The 18,073-nt window shown below is 39.2% G+C and overlaps 2 protein-coding genes across 2 annotated transcripts; one reads left to right on the forward strand and one right to left on the reverse strand.

Moving 5' to 3' along the window:
* Nucleotides 1–739: 739 nt before the first annotated feature.
* LOC101168223 (tubulin beta chain) lies at nt 740–7,977 on the reverse strand. Its single transcript, XM_004074067.5, has 5 exons — nt 7,817–7,977; nt 4,920–5,028; nt 4,060–4,170; nt 3,573–3,817; nt 740–3,487 (listed from the first exon to the last, which is right to left on the reverse strand). Exons 1-5 carry the CDS (start codon nt 7,871–7,873, stop codon nt 2,675–2,677), a joined length of 1,335 nt encoding a protein of 444 aa, XP_004074115.1. The 5' UTR covers nt 7,874–7,977; the 3' UTR covers nt 740–2,674.
* Nucleotides 7,978–9,403: 1,426 nt separating this feature from the next.
* flot1a (flotillin 1a) lies at nt 9,404–17,522 on the forward strand. Its single transcript, XM_004074270.5, has 13 exons — nt 9,404–9,540; nt 9,997–10,060; nt 10,348–10,423; nt 11,355–11,445; nt 11,605–11,748; nt 12,741–12,860; nt 12,943–13,038; nt 13,229–13,381; nt 13,485–13,666; nt 13,845–13,890; nt 14,782–14,919; nt 15,186–15,350; nt 15,437–17,522. Exons 2-13 carry the CDS (start codon nt 10,018–10,020, stop codon nt 15,455–15,457), a joined length of 1,275 nt encoding a protein of 424 aa, XP_004074318.2. The 5' UTR covers nt 9,404–9,540; nt 9,997–10,017; the 3' UTR covers nt 15,458–17,522.
* Nucleotides 17,523–18,073: the final 551 nt, after the last annotated feature.

The raw sequence follows: 18,073 nt of genomic DNA on the forward strand, positions 1-18,073 counted from the left end.
TTTAATCATAATCATTGTTATTTCAGTAATCACTTCATTGGCTAATAGGTGAACACAACAGTGTGTGTGGTTGATTTTCTGTGTGACTCTGTAACATTGACCTGTTACTGTTCTCTAACTTTTTTCTGGGCTCCCTCCAGTTACAACCCCATGGACAGCACCCCCAGCCCCATGACCTGATGATGAGGCAGGTATGGAAGATGGTTTATGTTGTTTTCAAAAAATAGAACAACCCACAAAAGCTGGAGCAATTGCATTGATCGATGTATCAATGTGCTGCGGTGAGAAATCAAACACACATATAGCATAAACACAGAGAAAAGCAGAACAATTACATGGACATGTCTTTTGCTTCCAATCAGTGTGATTTAACCAATCAAAATCAAGGAATTTGCTTTTATCACTACATTTACATAAGTTTTTCTAAAATCCATTAAGAAATTAGAAACTGACTTTTAAATGTCTTCTCCAAGTCTGTTCCTTTAGAGTATTAGATTTAAGTTAGGCTGCATTATTATTTGGCGTTATGGTTGTTTGGATGATTTATAATTAAACTGATTCATAAGATGGAATAAAATGCCAACATTGGCATTATATAGATTAAATTGAATCTAACGACTTCCTTTTGACTGATGATAAACAAAAAAGTATGTATACTGTAATTACTGTTGGTCTTTAATTTCATTTTTAACAATTTTTTTCATCAAAACTTGTTTACATTAAACATGACAAACACCAATTTTGTCTTTTCTACAAATTCTCTTTTATTTCTTTCATGTTTCATGCACAAATAAAATGCTTACACAGGAATGGAATTCCTTTAATGACAAAAGCGAATGGAAACAAAGGACCTGAAAGAATCTTAGATTATAACACTGAATTGGCTCAGAGCAAATATTTCACAGGTTGATATAATGCAGTTAAACATAAACATTTCATAAAACAAAACAACTATAAAATGGTGTTTGCATTTTTGGTTCAAGGACCCCTTTTTTTTAAAAAAACATTTGCGCCAAAATGTTTGCTGTTATAATGGAAATGAATTACAAGATTTATAAAAGACTCAAGTGCTTTATTAGTGGATGTTTCTAAAAATCAAGAGATTGAAATTCAAAAAGATGCCTCTTTTAATGTTAAACTGTTTTTACATTTATATGTTAGTATTAATGTTATCTCAGGTTTTAATAGTTATTGAATTTACTCGCATATTTGCTTCAAAGACAAACGGAGCTCTAGCAAATGTAGCAGTAAACACAAACACCAATCTAACAAAAGCACTGATGTTCCCATGCAAAGTCTGTTTTTCTGTTTTGAAAGTCAGTCATAGAGAATAAAGTTTTCACAATGGTTTGACCAACTGAAAGCAGGGATTTCCTCACCACGTTTGCTGGCGTCTGAGCAAAAACCCCACAGCTGCAGATGTGGACTTTAACTCTGAATCTCTTGAAGTTAAACTGATATTTGCTTTGACTAAATAAGCCGTTAGTTCTGGTTATTCTAACTACTAATTTGACCAAAAAAGAGGTAGAATAAAAGTGGGGTTTTAAATGAAACAACTAAGAAAGATTTTTTTTGATTTGTCCTTTGAGTGAAAGGATTTCTATTTACTAGCTTTTGTGCAAACATGACCCTGTTTCCATCTTTCTAACCATAACCTCACAACAGCACGAGCAAAAGGGGGAAAAAAGCATTAATAATCAAGTTGTTGAAGCATATTTCTGTTGAATTTATTGACAATATTAAGGAATCTGCATTTTGAATTCACAGTTAATTGAAAGAAGTTTAATTTTCTGAGGTGTAGGAAAAGATTAAAAATCTAAATCTTAGCAAACATAAGTTTTCAATATTTAAAAGAACTTTGAATGTGTTTTTTAAATTTTACTTTAAATCAAATGAAATCCAAAGAAAAGGCAAAAACCCCACTGATCCATGAAACATGTCACCTTATATGGCACACAGGAACATAATATAGCTCGAATGTAAAAATCATTGTTTTATGCATTTGTTTTCCTGAATCATGTTGACAGGAAGAAAATGGTGAAAATCCAACAGAACTTTGAGTGTTTGGTAGACGCAATCTGTTTACCAAACGGCATTCTGTCGATTTTGTTTGTGTGAGAAGTAGTGCATTTTTTAATGTGATTATTTACTCACAGAAACTCCTGACACCATCGATGTTTACTACATTTTATAGTTAAAGGTTACTGTAAACTTAAGGAAAGTGTTAAACAGAGACAATTGAGCATTTTTTTCAGCAAGAGTTAATAGTTTTGTACGTAACCATTGTGCTATCTTAGATGACCCCACCCTCACATTGACGTGTTCTCCCTACCATGACAAAGGTGGATAAAGGTGGAAAGATTTCATGTAATCCATGGACACCAGTGAAGATCACAAATCATTGAAGAAAAAAGGTTCAGAGCACTGTCTAGTGGGTCTAGATGACCCAACTCCCAATGTTAAAGTGCCTACATGAGGGGCCTACATGATGTTAAAAGTATAAATCATGGCACATTAATTTGGTCATGTTTTCATTCTCTTTGTCGTCCTGCCTTCATCTCCCTCCTTTATCAGATTCAGACGCTGCCCTCCTTTAACCCACTACATCTTTAAAAATGTTTTACTTTTTTTTGGTTGTTTTTAGATTTTCTGGTTTTCTTGGCTCTTGTCTGGTTTAGGCATCCTCCTCCACCTCCTCTTCGAACTCGCCCTCCTCCTCGGCCGTGGCGTCCTGGTACTGCTGGTACTCTGACACCAGGTCGTTCATGTTGCTCTCGGCCTCGGTGAACTCCATCTCGTCCATGCCCTCGCCCGTGTACCAGTGCAGGAAGGCTTTGCGGCGGAACATGGCGGTGAACTGCTCAGAGATGCGCTTGAACAGCTCCTGGATGGCGGTGCTGTTGCCGATGAAGGTGACGGCCATCTTGAGGCCCCGCGGCGGGATGTCGCAGACCGCCGTCTTCACATTATTTGGGATCCACTCCACAAAGTAGCTGCTGTTCTTGTTCTGGACATTCAGCATCTGCTCATCCACCTCCTTCATGGACATGCGGCCGCGGAACACGGCAGCCACGGTCAGATAGCGGCCGTGACGAGGGTCGCAGGCCGCCATCATGTTCTTGGCATCAAACACCTGCTGGGTGAGCTCGGGGACCGTCAGGGCGCGGTACTGCTGGCTGCCCCGGCTTGTCAGAGGGGCAAAGCCAGGCATGAAGAAGTGCAGACGAGGGAAGGGGACCATGTTGACGGCCAGCTTCCTCAGATCGGCGTTCAGCTGTCCGGGGAAACGCAGGCAGGTGGTGACGCCGCTCATGGTGGCTGAGACCAGGTGGTTGAGGTCTCCGTAGGTGGGCGTGGTGAGTTTGAGAGTGCGGAAGCAGATGTCGTAGAGAGCTTCATTGTCAATGCAGTAGGTCTCATCTGTGTTTTCTACCAACTGGTGGACCGACAGGGTGGCATTGTACGGCTCAACCACTGTGTCTGACACCTGAAAAACAAGGAAAAGAAAAAACTGCTATGGAGCAATGTCACATGTAACTATGTCACCGTCATGTGACCAGGTTTCGGCTTACCTTGGGGGAAGGCACCACGCTGAAGGTGTTCATAATGCGGTCGGGGTACTCCTCTCTGATTTTACTGATGAGCAGGGTTCCCATGCCGGAGCCGGTGCCTCCACCCAGGGAGTGCGTGAGCTGGAAACCCTGCAGACACTCGCAGCTCTCCGCCTCCTTCCTCACAACGTCCAAGACGGAATCCACAAGCTCCGCCCCCTCAGTGTAGTGACCTTTGGCCCAGTTGTTTCCAGCTCCACTCTGACCTAAAAAATAAAGAAAAACGAGATTATGACCCAACGTTTACACAAATAGTTACATTTTTTAACTCACTAGAGAAAATAAACTAAAGTTTTGTCAGTGAGTTAAGACAACGCACTGCTTCATGATGTCATTTAATGAAAGCCTTTATCACGTGTGGTTGAAGAGCACTATTTGTCAAAAGAAAAGGAGGTGATGAAAGCAGCACAAAGCTGGAGCGTAAATTTCAGAGACAAATTTCTTTTACCGAAGACAAAGTTGTCAGGTCTGAAGATTTGCCCAAAAGGTCCAGAGCGAACGGAGTCCATGGTGCCCGGTTCTAGGTCCACGAGGATGGCTCTGGGCACATACTTCCCCCCTGCAAACACACAAACACCAATCAGGTTAACAAAAACTGTAACCAAAAAATCTTCAAAGAGAAAAAGGGAAAAATGCACAAGTGCTTAAAAGAAAAACAAAATAAAACAAGTCATATAGACTTTTTGGCGAAAAAGGAAATAATCTGTTTAAATAAAAATCATTTTGGTATTTTTTATTTAATAAATTAATTTTGACTTACTTTATGCTAAATGCTGATATTCTAGCTGGTGAAGAGCTAACGTCACAGAGTTCTGTTGTTCTAATGGAGTTGGTGTGCAATACATCTTTTGACCACTAGATGGACTCGTGGATCACAGAAAAGGGGGTGCTTTAAGGTGTATTTTGAGTTTGCAGCTGATCTGGGGTTTTTGTTTTCAGATTTAAGTTTTGATTTTAAAAAAAAAGTCAACTAAATGTTTTAGAAATTTCAGAGCTCTCAGTAAAACATAAAACCAGATTTATTTTGTTTTATTTGAGAAAACTGAGCTGCCACAAGATTTAATTCAATTGATAAGAATCAAACTTGATACATAACCATGTGCCCATCTTTTGTTTAGATCAAGTAAAAACATAAAAAATAAAACTCAGAAAAATGTTTCTCACACCAATCATAAAGCTGGACAAATACCTTTAGAAAATATATTTTATTGTTTCAAATATTTAAAAAGAAATTACCATCACCTTTAACTGCAGTTAGTGGCTTAAACCTGTGAACTGCAGCTGCATCAAACTCCACAAACTACATACCCGAGGCTTCATTGTAGTACACGCTGATCCTGTCCAGCTGCAGGTCACTGTCGCCATGGTACGTTCCTGTCGGGTCAATGCCGTGCTCATCGCTGATCACCTCCCAGAACTTCAAAGAAAAAAGAAAAACCCAGGTCACAGAAGAAAAACTTGATTTATTTTTAACAGCAGAACATCTTTTGGTGAAGGGGAATTCTTTGTGTCTTGGGTTATAACTGCAAGTGAGTTTGGGGGAAAATGCAGTCTTCTGTGCCTCAAAGGAGGACACGCTAACTTGAGAACACGGAGTCACAAGACCACCTGAGGAGAGCAGCAGCCTTTTTGAGAGACCTGCTTGTTTGAAACGAGTAAAAGAAGTCTTTCTTTGAAGAGGAGCCTTCTTAGCAGCAGCTGCAGTCTGTCAACTTTCTTCCAACTATCACCACTATTACAGCACCACATACGTTTCATAATGAAACTCACGCACAGCAAAAGCTGAGATGTAGACGCAGGAGGTGAACTGTCGTCACGTTATTTCTCAACATGGGATCATTTGAGGGATCTGTCACTTTAGAGGGAGGATGATGGATCTAACTGACTAGATCTACTGTAGACTAGCAAACACCTCAATAGGAACAGCACTTAAAAGAAAGTTAAAAAATGTTAAAAAGGCTACAATGGAGCTTTTTTATTTACTGTAAGTCACAGTTTTGTCAGAACTACTTCCTCAGTGATTTAAAAAAGTGTTATTATACACAGAAAAGTCTATTATTTTAATGTTTATTTATGTTTGACACCGTTTTTTGTTAAAGGCTGGAGACTAAAATCCTCAGGAATCACAAGATTGCAGCAACAGCCGGAGGGCTGATCACATATCTAAGTTTACCTACTGCCATCTTTAAAAAAGTTCAGTGTTTATACAAGACAAATACTGAAATTGGGAGATTTTATGTAGACATGAAACCCTTTTTTTAAATTCAGGGGCCATTGTTTGGATTAGTACCCACAAAAACAGATAAGCACAGGTTTTTATAGGTTTAGTAAACATTAATGCGTGTTTTGTTTAATGTATGTGAAGTAAAGATTCACCAAAATCTGAATTTTTAGACTTGGAAGCATAGAAAATAAAAAAGGATGAAATACACTTCTACTAATGACCTGGACTTTCCCAGTCGACCCCACAGTCTAGTCTTGCAGCTTCAAGAATGCAGGTTAGGAGTTTGCAGGCAAAGCCTCATGAAGTCTTTAAAGACTCCAGTCACCTCCAACATCACAGACTGAGACTCCAACGCCAAACACAGTTCAGACGAGAGCAAAGACTGTCAGACCAGCTCAGTCGGCTGACCTTAATCTGTACAATGGACTCTGAGTGTGCATGACAGCGGGGGGGGGGGGGGGGGGGGGGGGGGCAGGCACAGCAGGTTACCAGAAAGAAGATAGAATGAGAGCCAAATGTTTTAGTCATTTAATCTTAATCACAACTAAGCCTCATGCCCCAGAACAGTCTCCAGTAACCCACCCCACCCACATTTAGACTGACTCAAAGCTTTGACCATTTAAAATATCGCCCTTGTGCCAGGAATCTGGTGCGACCCCCAGGCTCAGCAGCTCATATTCTGGGGCACCTTCATTCAAATCTTGTCATCCTTATGGCAACAAGCTGGTGGATTAAATCATCTTGACCCTTCACCCCATCCTTCAAAAAAAGATGATTTCAAAAGAAAAGCGAGAGGAAATTGACTCCGTTTTGGGTTTCTCCTTTCTTACAACAACAATGAGTTACATCAATTCGTCCTCCCTCTCAGTCCCTCCTGTGGGATATTTTCCAACATAAACGGGCTGAGAAGATTTTGGCTTGATTGTGTAAACGGGTGGATTCAGGCAGTTAATCCAATGTGAAATGTTCCTGACCTCAGGCTCACTAAATCCTCTGAAAATACACTCGTCTTCATTGATCAAGGCCGTTAAGCAGCAGAATCTCTCCATATGTTGTAGCATCAAGGGAAACTTAGGGTGAGAGTTAACGTTTATATTATACAATCAGCTACATTCATCCAACATTTGTCACTTCTTTTACAGTTGTTATGCTATGGAGATGATAAATAGAGCTGCAAAACAGCTGGCAAACAGGAAAAAAGTGATTTATTGTGTGGCAGGGTTTGAGGCTGAGCCCTGCTTCAGGGCGTGAGCATGTGACACACGCAGAGGAAGAGGGCCCATTTAAATGACCTCATCTGGGCTTTCAGATACACACTGAGCCACTGTTATCTCCCCCCTTCTTCAACCTCCTCCGGCTGCGTTCCTCTCCTCTGCCTCAGCAAATTTAACCTTTTCTCGCCAGGCCTCCTTCATTTTCTCAGAGACAAAGACGCAGCCAGCAGACAGGCCAGCAGCTGGCCCTCTGAGTCTGACCCATTCATTCATCATGGCTGAGAGTCACAGTTTCACCAAATGTCTGACTGTTTTATGCTCAATAGCCTTAAGTCTCATGGTATGAAGGAAACATAAAATACTATTTAAATATTGTGAATTGAAGATCGGAAATTTAATAAATTCCCTCATTAATATTTATAATCCAACACATGACAAGCTATTTGAACAGATTCATTGTTTCATTCTCAGTTTGGTCAAGCTTTGCAAATCTTGAGGAGTAAAATTACTTTTTAAAAAGTTGAATACGCACATTCTTTTGGTTTGGACCTAAAGCAAATTTAAATCTGGATTAAAAACAACAAAACTTCCGTTTTCAAAACAAACTGATCATCAAGTCTGCATGTTTTTTGTAATTATTTTCATTTCCTAAACAAAAATTACAATAAATAAAAAGGATGACCTAATGTTAACAAGTTTCTTTGTTTCAATAAAGGGTTAAAAAAATCTTTCTTGAAATTGTAACAGTTGGATCTAGAATAATTTACCTTAGCACCTATTTGGTTCCCGCACTGGCCGGCCTGGATGTGCACGATTTCCCTCATGATGGATGTTAGTTAGGAGATTAACTTTAACAGAGGAAACACAGAGCAGCTGATCTGACTGAACAAGCGCTGTAGTCACAGACAGGCCAACAGGCGCACAGAAATGTCTAGGGCGGGGCATATTTTGCGTTTAAGCAGCTGATTGGCTGCTGTCTCAGGGCCTCAATTCTCATTGGTTCTTTCTCGCGCGAGGGGTTTCCGTGATTTGACGGCAAGGGCCGGAAAAGGATAGGGAGGGATCTGTGAATGTGCCCTGTTGGAGCTTGAATAGAATGGAATAGAATAGAATAGAATAGAATAGAATAGAATAGAATAGAATAGAATAGAATAGAATAGAATAGAATAGAATAGAATAGAATTAAAATGGAATAGAAGAGAATTGAAGAGAATAGAAGAGAAAAGGACAGATTTGTGTTTAAATCAGTTTTTAGAATTCTAAATAAATAACTGCAAATGAATATAAACAGATGCTTTTGTTTAGTGTTGTTGTTTAGGCCTCTTATGTTGATCAGAATTGTGACCTATCATACAAAGTAAATCCAAAATTTAAAAAATTGCATTTAGTGTTTTAACAAAAATTTATATGTCTAAAAAGTAAAATGAGTAAAAACAAAAAAGGGAAAGAGAAAAAGAAAGAAAACAATTCAATTCTTGGTATTGATGGAAGAATCACACCGTATTTGGACTTTTTAGACAAAATTGCAGCAGTGTGACCTTGAAATAGTTAATGTGCATGCTAAAAAAACATTGTGTTATAGTCTGCATGGTGTTTATTACTGTAGAATAATGTTATTGATATGGCATTTTAAATAACTGTAACCTGCAACTAAGTAATGAAACCCTGACAGGCTACTGTAACAAGACAAAAATGTACTAGATATGAGAACATATGAAAGGGTCCTATTTTAATGCGCCTACTCAAGTAATCCTATTTACATGCAAAGAATGAGGAGTGAGTGGATACTTCAAAACACGCAATAAAGATATGAATATAGGGATCCATCCATTAGACTTTACACTGGCCGCAAGGAAGGAGGCCAAAGACTAATGAGCCTGAGAGCCACTGTTCGGGATGAACATCCAAGAAAAATCAGGGGACTCTAGGAAGAAAAGGAGAAGGCTCGGAAGGTGAAAGTGACTGGTGTCCAGAAAAGTGCAGTGCTAGGAACAGCAAAGATCCTGCGCAGGACCCTCAAGCTCCCAGGCCTCTGGTAGAGGACCCAAGCTTAGCTGAGAAACCACCCACGGAGGGTGAGAAAGTAATGATTATATATTCTATCATGTATTTATGTGTTAAAGCATGAATGCATTTTACAAACTGTTCTCTGAAGTCCTGCAAAGAGAATGTCTTCATTTGGAGCAAACTCTGGTCCAACATAAATGCAGCCCAATCCATTTTCTGCATTACATTAATTTGATATTTATTTATTTAATCTAAAATAATAATACAGTACTGTAATAGCACAAATATCAACTAAAGGAGTCCAAAGGTGAGAACAGTCATTTTTAACAGACAATGACATATCCCCACCACGCCGCTAGATGGCAGCCGTTCGCCGTTAGGTTGATAGCAGACGCTGAGGCGCAGTCCTATTCCCGACCACCGCATCATTTTGGGTTTAACGTAAATTATCGGGGGAAACGAATTCATCAATTTAATCAAAAAGGTACTGTTTCATCCATTTATCGTTTCCCCCCATTTATCTTCGTAGTCGGTGCGCATGCGTTCAAAATCCCGCTTTTTCCTTGCATTTCATATAGATCGCAATAATCAAGTGTTTCGGATCGAATCAAAGGATAAACTAACTTAGCTTATTTTGTGAGCCTGCAGTAAAGGAGCTACTGTTTGATGGTTTTTGCTCCGTGAACTGAAGCTGGTTTGCGTGGGTTTTCGGTTATTTTCTCAGCACTCCGTGGAGGTTAGACTGCGCAGCGTTTGCGTAAATTAGATTCCAGCTCCTCTAGTTTGCTCTGGTCTCCATCCCCCCTCCCTCTTCCTGTGCTGCTGTCAAACATCCACGGCGGAGGGCCTCCTCACTGAAATGACCAGAAAGCAGCCAGGAGGAGCTTTCAATATGAAGGACACCATGTAAACATATTTTTATTTTTTTTTCTTTGAACAGCGTGAAGGAGGATCAGCAAACATGTTTTACACCTGCGGTCCCAATGAAGCCATGGTGGTGTCAGGTAACACCAATACTGTCTGGAGGAACCAAACAAGAACAAAACAAGCAGCAAATATTCACATAAGATTAAAGGATTCATCCCTGTGTTTTATTCATTCAAGTATCTTCTGTTTTAAAATCATCTTGATGTCAGATGGATTCATTTTTTTCCTCAAAAGATTTTGTTGTTTTTTATTTTAAAAGCTACAGTTCTGTAGTGGGAGCAGATGTAGACAGTTTGAAATAGATTTTGTTTACAGACACTCAACCTTGTTAACTTCAGGTTTCTTGGTCTCTGTTTCCTCCCAGGCTTCTGTCGCTCTCCTCCGCTGATGATCGCTGGAGGCCGAGTTTTTGTCTTCCCGTGCATTCAGCAGATACAGAGGTAGGAACTCAAAATTATTAAAGGCTTTTTTTGTAAAGTAATATATTGTCACATTGAACAAGCAAATGAAACTAAAAACAAAAAAAAACACCCCAACCTCTTCTTCGTCTTACTTTAGTCTTTCTTGTGGCTATACTCCAGCTGTTGCTCTAGTTTCTCTGATGGTACCAGCGGCAGACATTTTGAGGCCCCGGGCAAACAGTAACATGGGGCCCTCTGTGTATTAATCTTTGCCTATAGGGTCAAACATCCACTTTTAGACAGCATCAAGGGTCAAGAATCCAAATCAAAACATTTGTGTCTATAAAACCTATAATCGATTTAAATGTTAAATAAATGTATTTTATATACAATATTTTTACTAAAGAAGGAAAATGAAACACAAATATTTGAACGATGGAAAAATAAAGCAGCACAACACTATGGAATGACGTCAATAAAAAACTTAGTTACTATTTTACTGCCTCTCTCCCTTACCTTTTCCTTTCTGTCCCTTTTCTAATTCTTGACTCTTTATTTTCTTTAATTCGGTTTTTCTACTGTTTTGTCTTCCTCCACTTTTGAAAGTGGGGCAACAAATTCATTGTTTTCTTTTCCTTTTTTCAGCTGCTCAATTAACCTTTTTTATTTCTTAATCTCTTCGAAGAGTCTCTGCTCACTAACCTGCTGTTGCTGTTGATGGAATATTCCATTGCTGCAGAGGGATGGGGGAGGATGAGACACTTTATACATCAGTAGTCCTAACCCATTTCAATGATTTTTTTTGTAAATTTTTATGACAGAATTAAATAATAATGGGTGTGGAAATTATTTTAGAAATATTTTAAGGCAAACAAACAAATGTGCCTAATGGTACGTCTGCACACCATTAGAGTTATTGATGCTCCATCAATAATCATGAGCTCAACAGCATCCTCTCTTTCCCTTGCAGGATTTCTCTGAACACTCTGACTCTGAACGTGAAGAGCGATAAGGTCTACACTCGTCACGGCGTGCCCATCTCTGTCACAGGGATCGCTCAGGTCAGCATGAGTCACTGCAGAACAGCAGGTCACAACATGAGAGGGCCCGAAATCTTCTCCCCTCAGTCACTGTTGTCTTCATTCTTTCCTATGAATGCAGTTGTCATTGGCATGAATAACCATCTGCTTTTCAAACCGACATGTGATTATTCTGAACAGATGAAGATCCAGGGTCAGAATAAACAGATGTTGGCTGCAGCCTGCCAGATGTTTATGGGAAAGTCAGAGCATGAAATCGCTCAGATCGCATTGGAAACTCTTGAGGGACACCAGCGGGCCATCATCGCCCACCTGACTGTGGAGGTAAGGATCAGGGATTTGGAACCACCCTCCAAAAGATTTTAGATACATGAGCAAAGGAGGAATAGTTAAACTTTTAGATTTAAACTTATTTGTCTTTAGAATCTTTTGGAGAAAATAATAAATAAAAAAATCCCCATCAGCTATCCAGCTTTCAGTTTGACAACGCAGTCCTCCAAAACATTGTCGTTTGTACTTTTGTTTATTTCATTTTTCAAGGCAGCTGCTCTGTCATTTTTTATTCTTCAAACCGATGTTTCTCAGCCCTGGTCCATCAGCACGCCATCATTCCTGCAAAATACGAAAATAATTACGGTAGATTTGGACTCAAACTCATTATTTGGTTTGATAAAAATCTATTCCAAATCCAGTTTTGTTTGATTTAAAAATCTGTTTTCTCACTAGTCAGGATCTAAACTGAGAAAACAACAAACTTTCATTAATGAGCTTTTTCATTTCTGCACCAAAAGAAAACAGAAAAAATGTTTTTGCACAAAACAGATAAATAAAATTGCAGAACTCAAAAAATCGATTAAGGATTTTATGAATCCACAATGCAATTACTAAATGAAAATTGATTTAATTATGCATTTTTTAAAACAATTCTTATTAAACAAGACAGAAAAAGTCAGAACCTTTCAAAGACCTATAATGCTGTATATGTAATATTTGGAACATGCACCCCGGGACCCCGAAAGGGTCAAAACGGGTTTAGAAGACGAATGAATGAATGTAATATGGACATAAGAATCAATATTTATAATTCATTTCAGTCTTTTTCTTCTTCCTGACTTTTAAATCTTCTAAATGGAGATATGTTTTGTACCAAATTTAAATACAAAAAAAAACATTTTTATGAAATCTGGGAGCACTATAGGGATCTATAGGTGACAACAGTAAACCACAAATGAGGGGTCATTTTCAATAAAAAATGTGGATTCATTCCTGTGACTTGGAAGAGTAAGAAATTTGGTTTTGTTTGTTTTTTCTATCAGGAAATCTACAAAGATCGAAAAAAGTTTTCAGAGCAGGTTTTCAAAGTGGCTTCTTCTGACCTGGTTAACATGGGGATCAGCGTGGTCAGCTACACCCTCAAGGACGTCCATGACGACCAGGTGTGTCTTTGGTGTGACACAAACGAAAATGAACAAGGTAAAAGGTTCTTCTTATGGTCTTGTCTTCTGCTTTGGTGTGTAGGATTATCTGCACTCGCTGGGTAAGGCTCGAACAGCACAGGTGCAGAAAGACGCTCGCATTGGAGAAGCTCTGAACAAGAGGGATGCTGTGATCCGGGTGAGACACTGTGAAAACATTCACTTTGCTCCTCGGAAGTCATCAAGCTTTGTGTGAACTGTGCACATAGACACCCATCATCTATCTGTCAGGCAGCTTGCTTCCTGCTGACTTCAGTCAGTTTTTGTGATTCTCTCCTGTGGATCCTCACTCTCCTCCTCTCTGCTCCTCCTCCTCCGTCTCTCCACAGGAGGCTCACGCCATGCAGGAGAAAATATCAGCTCAGTACAAGAATGACATTGAAATGGCGAAAGCCCAAAGAGACTATGAGCTGAAAAAGGCAGCGTATGATATTGAAGTGAACACTAAGAAGGCGGAGTCAGAGATGGCCTATCAGCTGCAGGTAAATCACTACTATAGTCTTTGATATTGTATCATTTAATGTTTTTATTTTTTAGTAATCCAAATGGGTAGAGCTACAAATATTTAACGATCTTTGTTTGCAGGTTGCAAAGACAAAGCAGCGCATCGAGGAGGAGAGAATGCAGGTCCAGGTTGTTGAGCGGAGCCAGCAGATCTTTCTGCAGGATCAGGAGATCACCCGCAAGGAGAAGGAGCTGGAGGCCAAAGTGAAGAAACCTGCAGAGGCTGAGCGCTACCGCCAGGAGAAGCTGGCTGAAGCTCAGCGGTGAGTTTTAGCTTCTTGATCGCCTCCTACACACTCTGCGGCCAAAAAACAAACAAAGTATCCACATGTTTTGGTTTCTACGGATAAGATTTGTGTCATGGTTGCATTATGAACTTTTGAAGCAAGTGATGTTGTCTAATAATGTGGTGACTGTCTGCACTTTGATCTGTTTCTCCAGTCTGAAGATGATTATGGAGGCAGAAGCTGAGGCCGAGTCTATAAGGGTGAGTCACAGCCAAGACATGATTAACCCACAAACTACATGGATTAGTTCATGGCTGTGGTGCTGAGGTAGAGCGGTCAACCTCTGACTGGAAGATCAAAGGTTCGGTTCCCACCCATGTGTGAAAGTATCCTTGGACAAGACACTGAACCCCCACATTCCTGCTAGTGGTTATAGGTTGGCATCAGTGTTTGGCAGTGAAGTGTGTGAATGTGTGTGTGCATGAATGAATGGGGCTGTGGCTGTAAAGCCCTTTGAACCTTCAAGGAAGGTAGGAAAATGCTGGATTAGGATACACCATTAACCATTAACTGTGTAGAAATCTGGTGATTTATTCTGAAGTAACAATAAAACACTTCTTGCTTTCCAATTTGCTATGTCCTATGATCCTCATTTAAAAATATTTAGTTACTTTCTAATTTGTTGTAAAGAAACTTTTAGAACATTTGAAGAGGATTCGGTTCTGGCTTTTTCCACAGTTGCTGTAGCTGTTCTTTCAACAGAGAGATTGTCTGCTGTAGAGACATCGTCTTAGCCTGAACTCTGGAGAGACATTTTAGTACATTGTGTCCGGAATGACGGATGCGGCTCCATGAGGTCGTTCTTCTTTCTATCACACAGTGTCACATATTTGCATTTATAAACTCTAGAGTGCCATATAATGTGATCTCACATTGGTTGTCACTTTTCCAGTCAGATCTCCAATCAGCGCAGAAATGTAGTGGACTTTCAAACTTGGTGTCACATTCAGCACTTTGGGGCAAATTTTAAGGCTGTAGTGTGAAAAAGGAATCCTGTCGTTACATTTCGTATGACACTCTTTCCTGTGACACTTGAACTAAATAACATTTGTGTAACAAAAAGCCTCATGAAGTGCGTTTTTCACCTTCAGATTAAAGGCGAAGCTGAGGCGTACGCCATTGAGGCAATGGGCCGCGCGGAGGCGGAGCAGATGGCGAAGAAGGCGGAGGCCTTCCAGCAATATAAGGATGGAGCCATGGTGGACATGCTGATGGAGAAGCTGCCTCTGGTGAGAGATGTCCCTTCACAATGTTGAAACTGTCACCCGTGTGACAGTTATGGAGAGAAATGGTCATTTTGTTAAGAAAATTAACATAAAAATGGCTGAAAGTAATAAAAGTGGATAGAATGAATATAACTATTAAATTTTTGTTGTTTTTGTAGTAAATCACCTGATAGTTCTGCTTTTTCTTCCTTTTTTTTACTTTTCCGGGGGGGGGAAATCAGGTCAGTGTGTTTTAGTTTTAAAATGTTGTCATTTCTGCTGGACACCAGATGGCAGAGGAGATCAGCAAGCCTCTGAGTCAAGCCCACAAGATCACCATGGTGTCCAGCGGAGCCGGGGAAATCGGCGCCGCAAAACTGTCAGGAGAGGTGCTGGACATCATGACCCGCCTTCCCGAAGCCGTGGAGAAGCTGACGGGAGTCAACATCTCTCTGGTAACGCAAATGGACCAATACTGAGCAGCAGAGTTTAATTTATACGGAGTAATCACCATAAAATGTCTTTCTCTTCTTCTCTGCAGGTGACTTCTCGTACCGGCTGAAGAGAATCAACTGAAACCAGGAACTGAAGTGCGCAGACAGATCTATATTTCCATCGTCTTAGCCGCTCCACATTCTCCCCTGTCTTTCTTCTTCTGTGCAGCTGTATACCTCAGGTGTTTTCTGTCTTGTCGTTGTAAGAGTCACGCTCTCCTCTCATGGGTTCATGAGCTTTTCTTTCTAAAAGTCTGGCAATGTCAGTGTTGATGCTGCAGTCTTTTCCCTTTTGTTTCCCTGGTCAGAAACACCTTCACCGTTTATGTAAACGTTCAACACAAAGTATTTAAATGACAATATTTTAACTCCTGTCTACGTTACTCATCTAAGTCAGATTGAAATCCACCAAAGTCGAGCGTTTTCCCTCCTTTTTTACTGTGTACTTGCAGCAAACTGAGGTTTTTTTTCCTCACTACTGTCTGTTTACATTTAATGTTTCCATGACTGCCTGTCCGCTGCCTTGCTGCCAAACCTTAAGTGCATCTTAGCATGAACATGTAATCTAAACATGAATACAAAACTGTCTTTTAGTAATCCTACTGACATGTCTAGAAAAATAGTTTTTGCTTTGTGCAGAAATGGAAGAGAGGATAAAATGTACGGTAGGATTCAGCTCTTTACGCCGTCTGCATTTCCAGATGCTCTTTTTATCTGTTACACTTTTTGCTCCAGGATCTTTAGCTGAACAGTTGCACCGAGAACTTGTGCCCCAAAACTATGCCGCTCTTTAATATGTTAAAGTATATAATGCATGTTCATCAACTGAAACAGCTTTAGTGTTCGTGACACTTGGTTTTTTCATTTTAATTTGAGCTATTTGCATTTTCCAGACAGATTTTCCTCATTGATGACTTTTCCGTCCTTCAGAAAGGCATCACTATACTGAGAAGTCTTGTGTTATTTTTCCCTGGTACTGTAGCAGCTCTGAGGCAGATCTAACGTGTGAAACCAAAGATGAAGGATGAAGATGGACTTGTGTAGTTGTTTTGAGAGAACTGAAACAAACTTAGTCGCCACAAAGAAAAGAAAAAACTAAATGCTTGAAGATAGTTTTGCTTCAGGGAAGTTTAAATCTAAAAATGGATGGTCATTATCAGGAATCCCTCTCACCATCCTTGCTATACCAGCCATTAAAATGTTCTCAGTTTTCTCTGCATTACCTTAAATAATTCACAAAATGTGTTCAAGCTAAAGTTCCTCAATGCAGCCGACACTGATTCATCTGCTGGTTGTGGTGTTTAATTTGGCTCTGTCGCTGTAAATGATCCTGTCTTGTGTTACACATCAGAACTCCACTTTTTATTCTATTACGTGAAATAGTTTTTAGAAAATGTATAAATGCATGAAAATGTGCTTTAAAACAAAAGAACCTCACTATTGAAATGACAATATCTTTCCTTCATATTTTTTTTTCTTTTAACCACATGAAAGTTCAAAGTTTATGCTTGAATTCTTGTAACTTTTTCTTGTTTCCTTCACCATTTTTGTCTACCTGTTGGACAATTAGCAGTGCTGGTAACAGTACAGCTAGAGGGACTGAAATGCAGGAATAAAGGGTTTATTTAAAGATAAGCTTTGCTGTTACACACGCATCAGCACCTGTCACACTTGAAATAGCAACGGGATTTTATTTCCGAGCAGGACCAGACTGTGGTGCTGTGGTTTTGTCAAAGTAAGAAATATCTTGTTTGCTGCTTCTAGAAAGAAAATAGATATCATTGTGCTTCTGTTATGTTTTTAGTGCAGTGGTACTAAAGTGATACTATTTATGACGTGTATGATGCACTATACATTTGATATTTATCTTAGGATTGACTGTATCAGGAGTAACACTAACAGCACTACTAATCCAAGAGAATCCTCTGTGTATCAGCAGAAATGTGTAAAAGTCTGAAAGTTAGAGACTTTTTGTTATTGTAAACACTGGTGTCAGCTATTCTTTTGTTTAAACACTAGGGGCCGTTTAGTCGTGTTTATCCATTGTCGGTGAAACGCGGAGGCATTGTCTTTCAAAAAGATTGCAACTACTTTCATGTACACACAATATATGTATTAAATCCTAAACCAAGACCCATGTCCCAAATGTTTTTCAAGAAGTAATACTTTATTGAAAACATGAGCCTCTCATATGCATTAATTTTGTTCACATATTTGAGTTATGCATGTATTATTGCATTGTTTTTGTATGGTTTTACTGCTAAATTTTCAAAAAAAAAACTGTTTGGTTTTCCTTTTTTATTTATGTTTTACCTATTATGTCTATCTTGAAGTTGAGTCATGGTGTCTAAACTTAAAACCGACATCAGTTTTAAAGATCAACTACAACCAAGTCATTTGGATAAATGAGAACCTTCACCAACTTACTATGGCCGGCAAATATGCTTAATAAAAGGTTTGTATTTTAAAATGTTGTTTTTTTACTTAAATATTTAAATTTCCCCTTTTGTAGTCAAATAATTTATAGGTAAAATTTGTAGTCAAATAATTTATAGGTAAAATTACGATTTTAATTCAATTTTATATGTTTAAATATTCATTTAAACATCAATTTTCTAAAGTTGTCATCTGTACACATTATTATAAAAAACAATTAATGCTTTAAAATACTAATATTGCACAGT

The sequence above is a fragment of the Oryzias latipes genome, chromosome 11, assembly GCF_053564925.1.
Source record: "Oryzias latipes strain Hd-rR chromosome 11, Olatipes_Hd-rR_3.1".
NCBI lineage: Eukaryota > Metazoa > Chordata > Actinopteri > Beloniformes > Adrianichthyidae > Oryzias > Oryzias latipes.

Excerpts from the sequence above, each read along its gene's own strand:
- LOC101168223 (XM_004074067.5), bottom strand. The coding sequence starts at position 7,873 with ATGAGGGAAATCGTGCACATCCAGGCCGGCCAGTGCGGGAACCAAATA. Across the intron at positions 4,171-4,919 it reads GTACTACAATGAAGCCTCGG|GGGGGAAGTATGTGCCCAGA; the intron begins GTATGTAGTTTG and ends GTGTGTTTGCAG. Across the intron at positions 3,818-4,059 it reads ACCTGACAACTTTGTCTTCG|GTCAGAGTGGAGCTGGAAAC; the intron begins GTAAAAGAAATT and ends TTTATTTTTTAG.
- flot1a (XM_004074270.5), top strand. The coding sequence starts at position 10,018 with ATGTTTTACACCTGCGGTCCCAATGAAGCCATGGTGGTGTCAG. Across the intron at positions 11,446-11,604 it reads CTGTCACAGGGATCGCTCAG|ATGAAGATCCAGGGTCAGAA; the intron begins GTCAGCATGAGT and ends TATTCTGAACAG. Across the intron at positions 14,920-15,185 it reads TGATGGAGAAGCTGCCTCTG|ATGGCAGAGGAGATCAGCAA; the intron begins GTGAGAGATGTC and ends GCTGGACACCAG.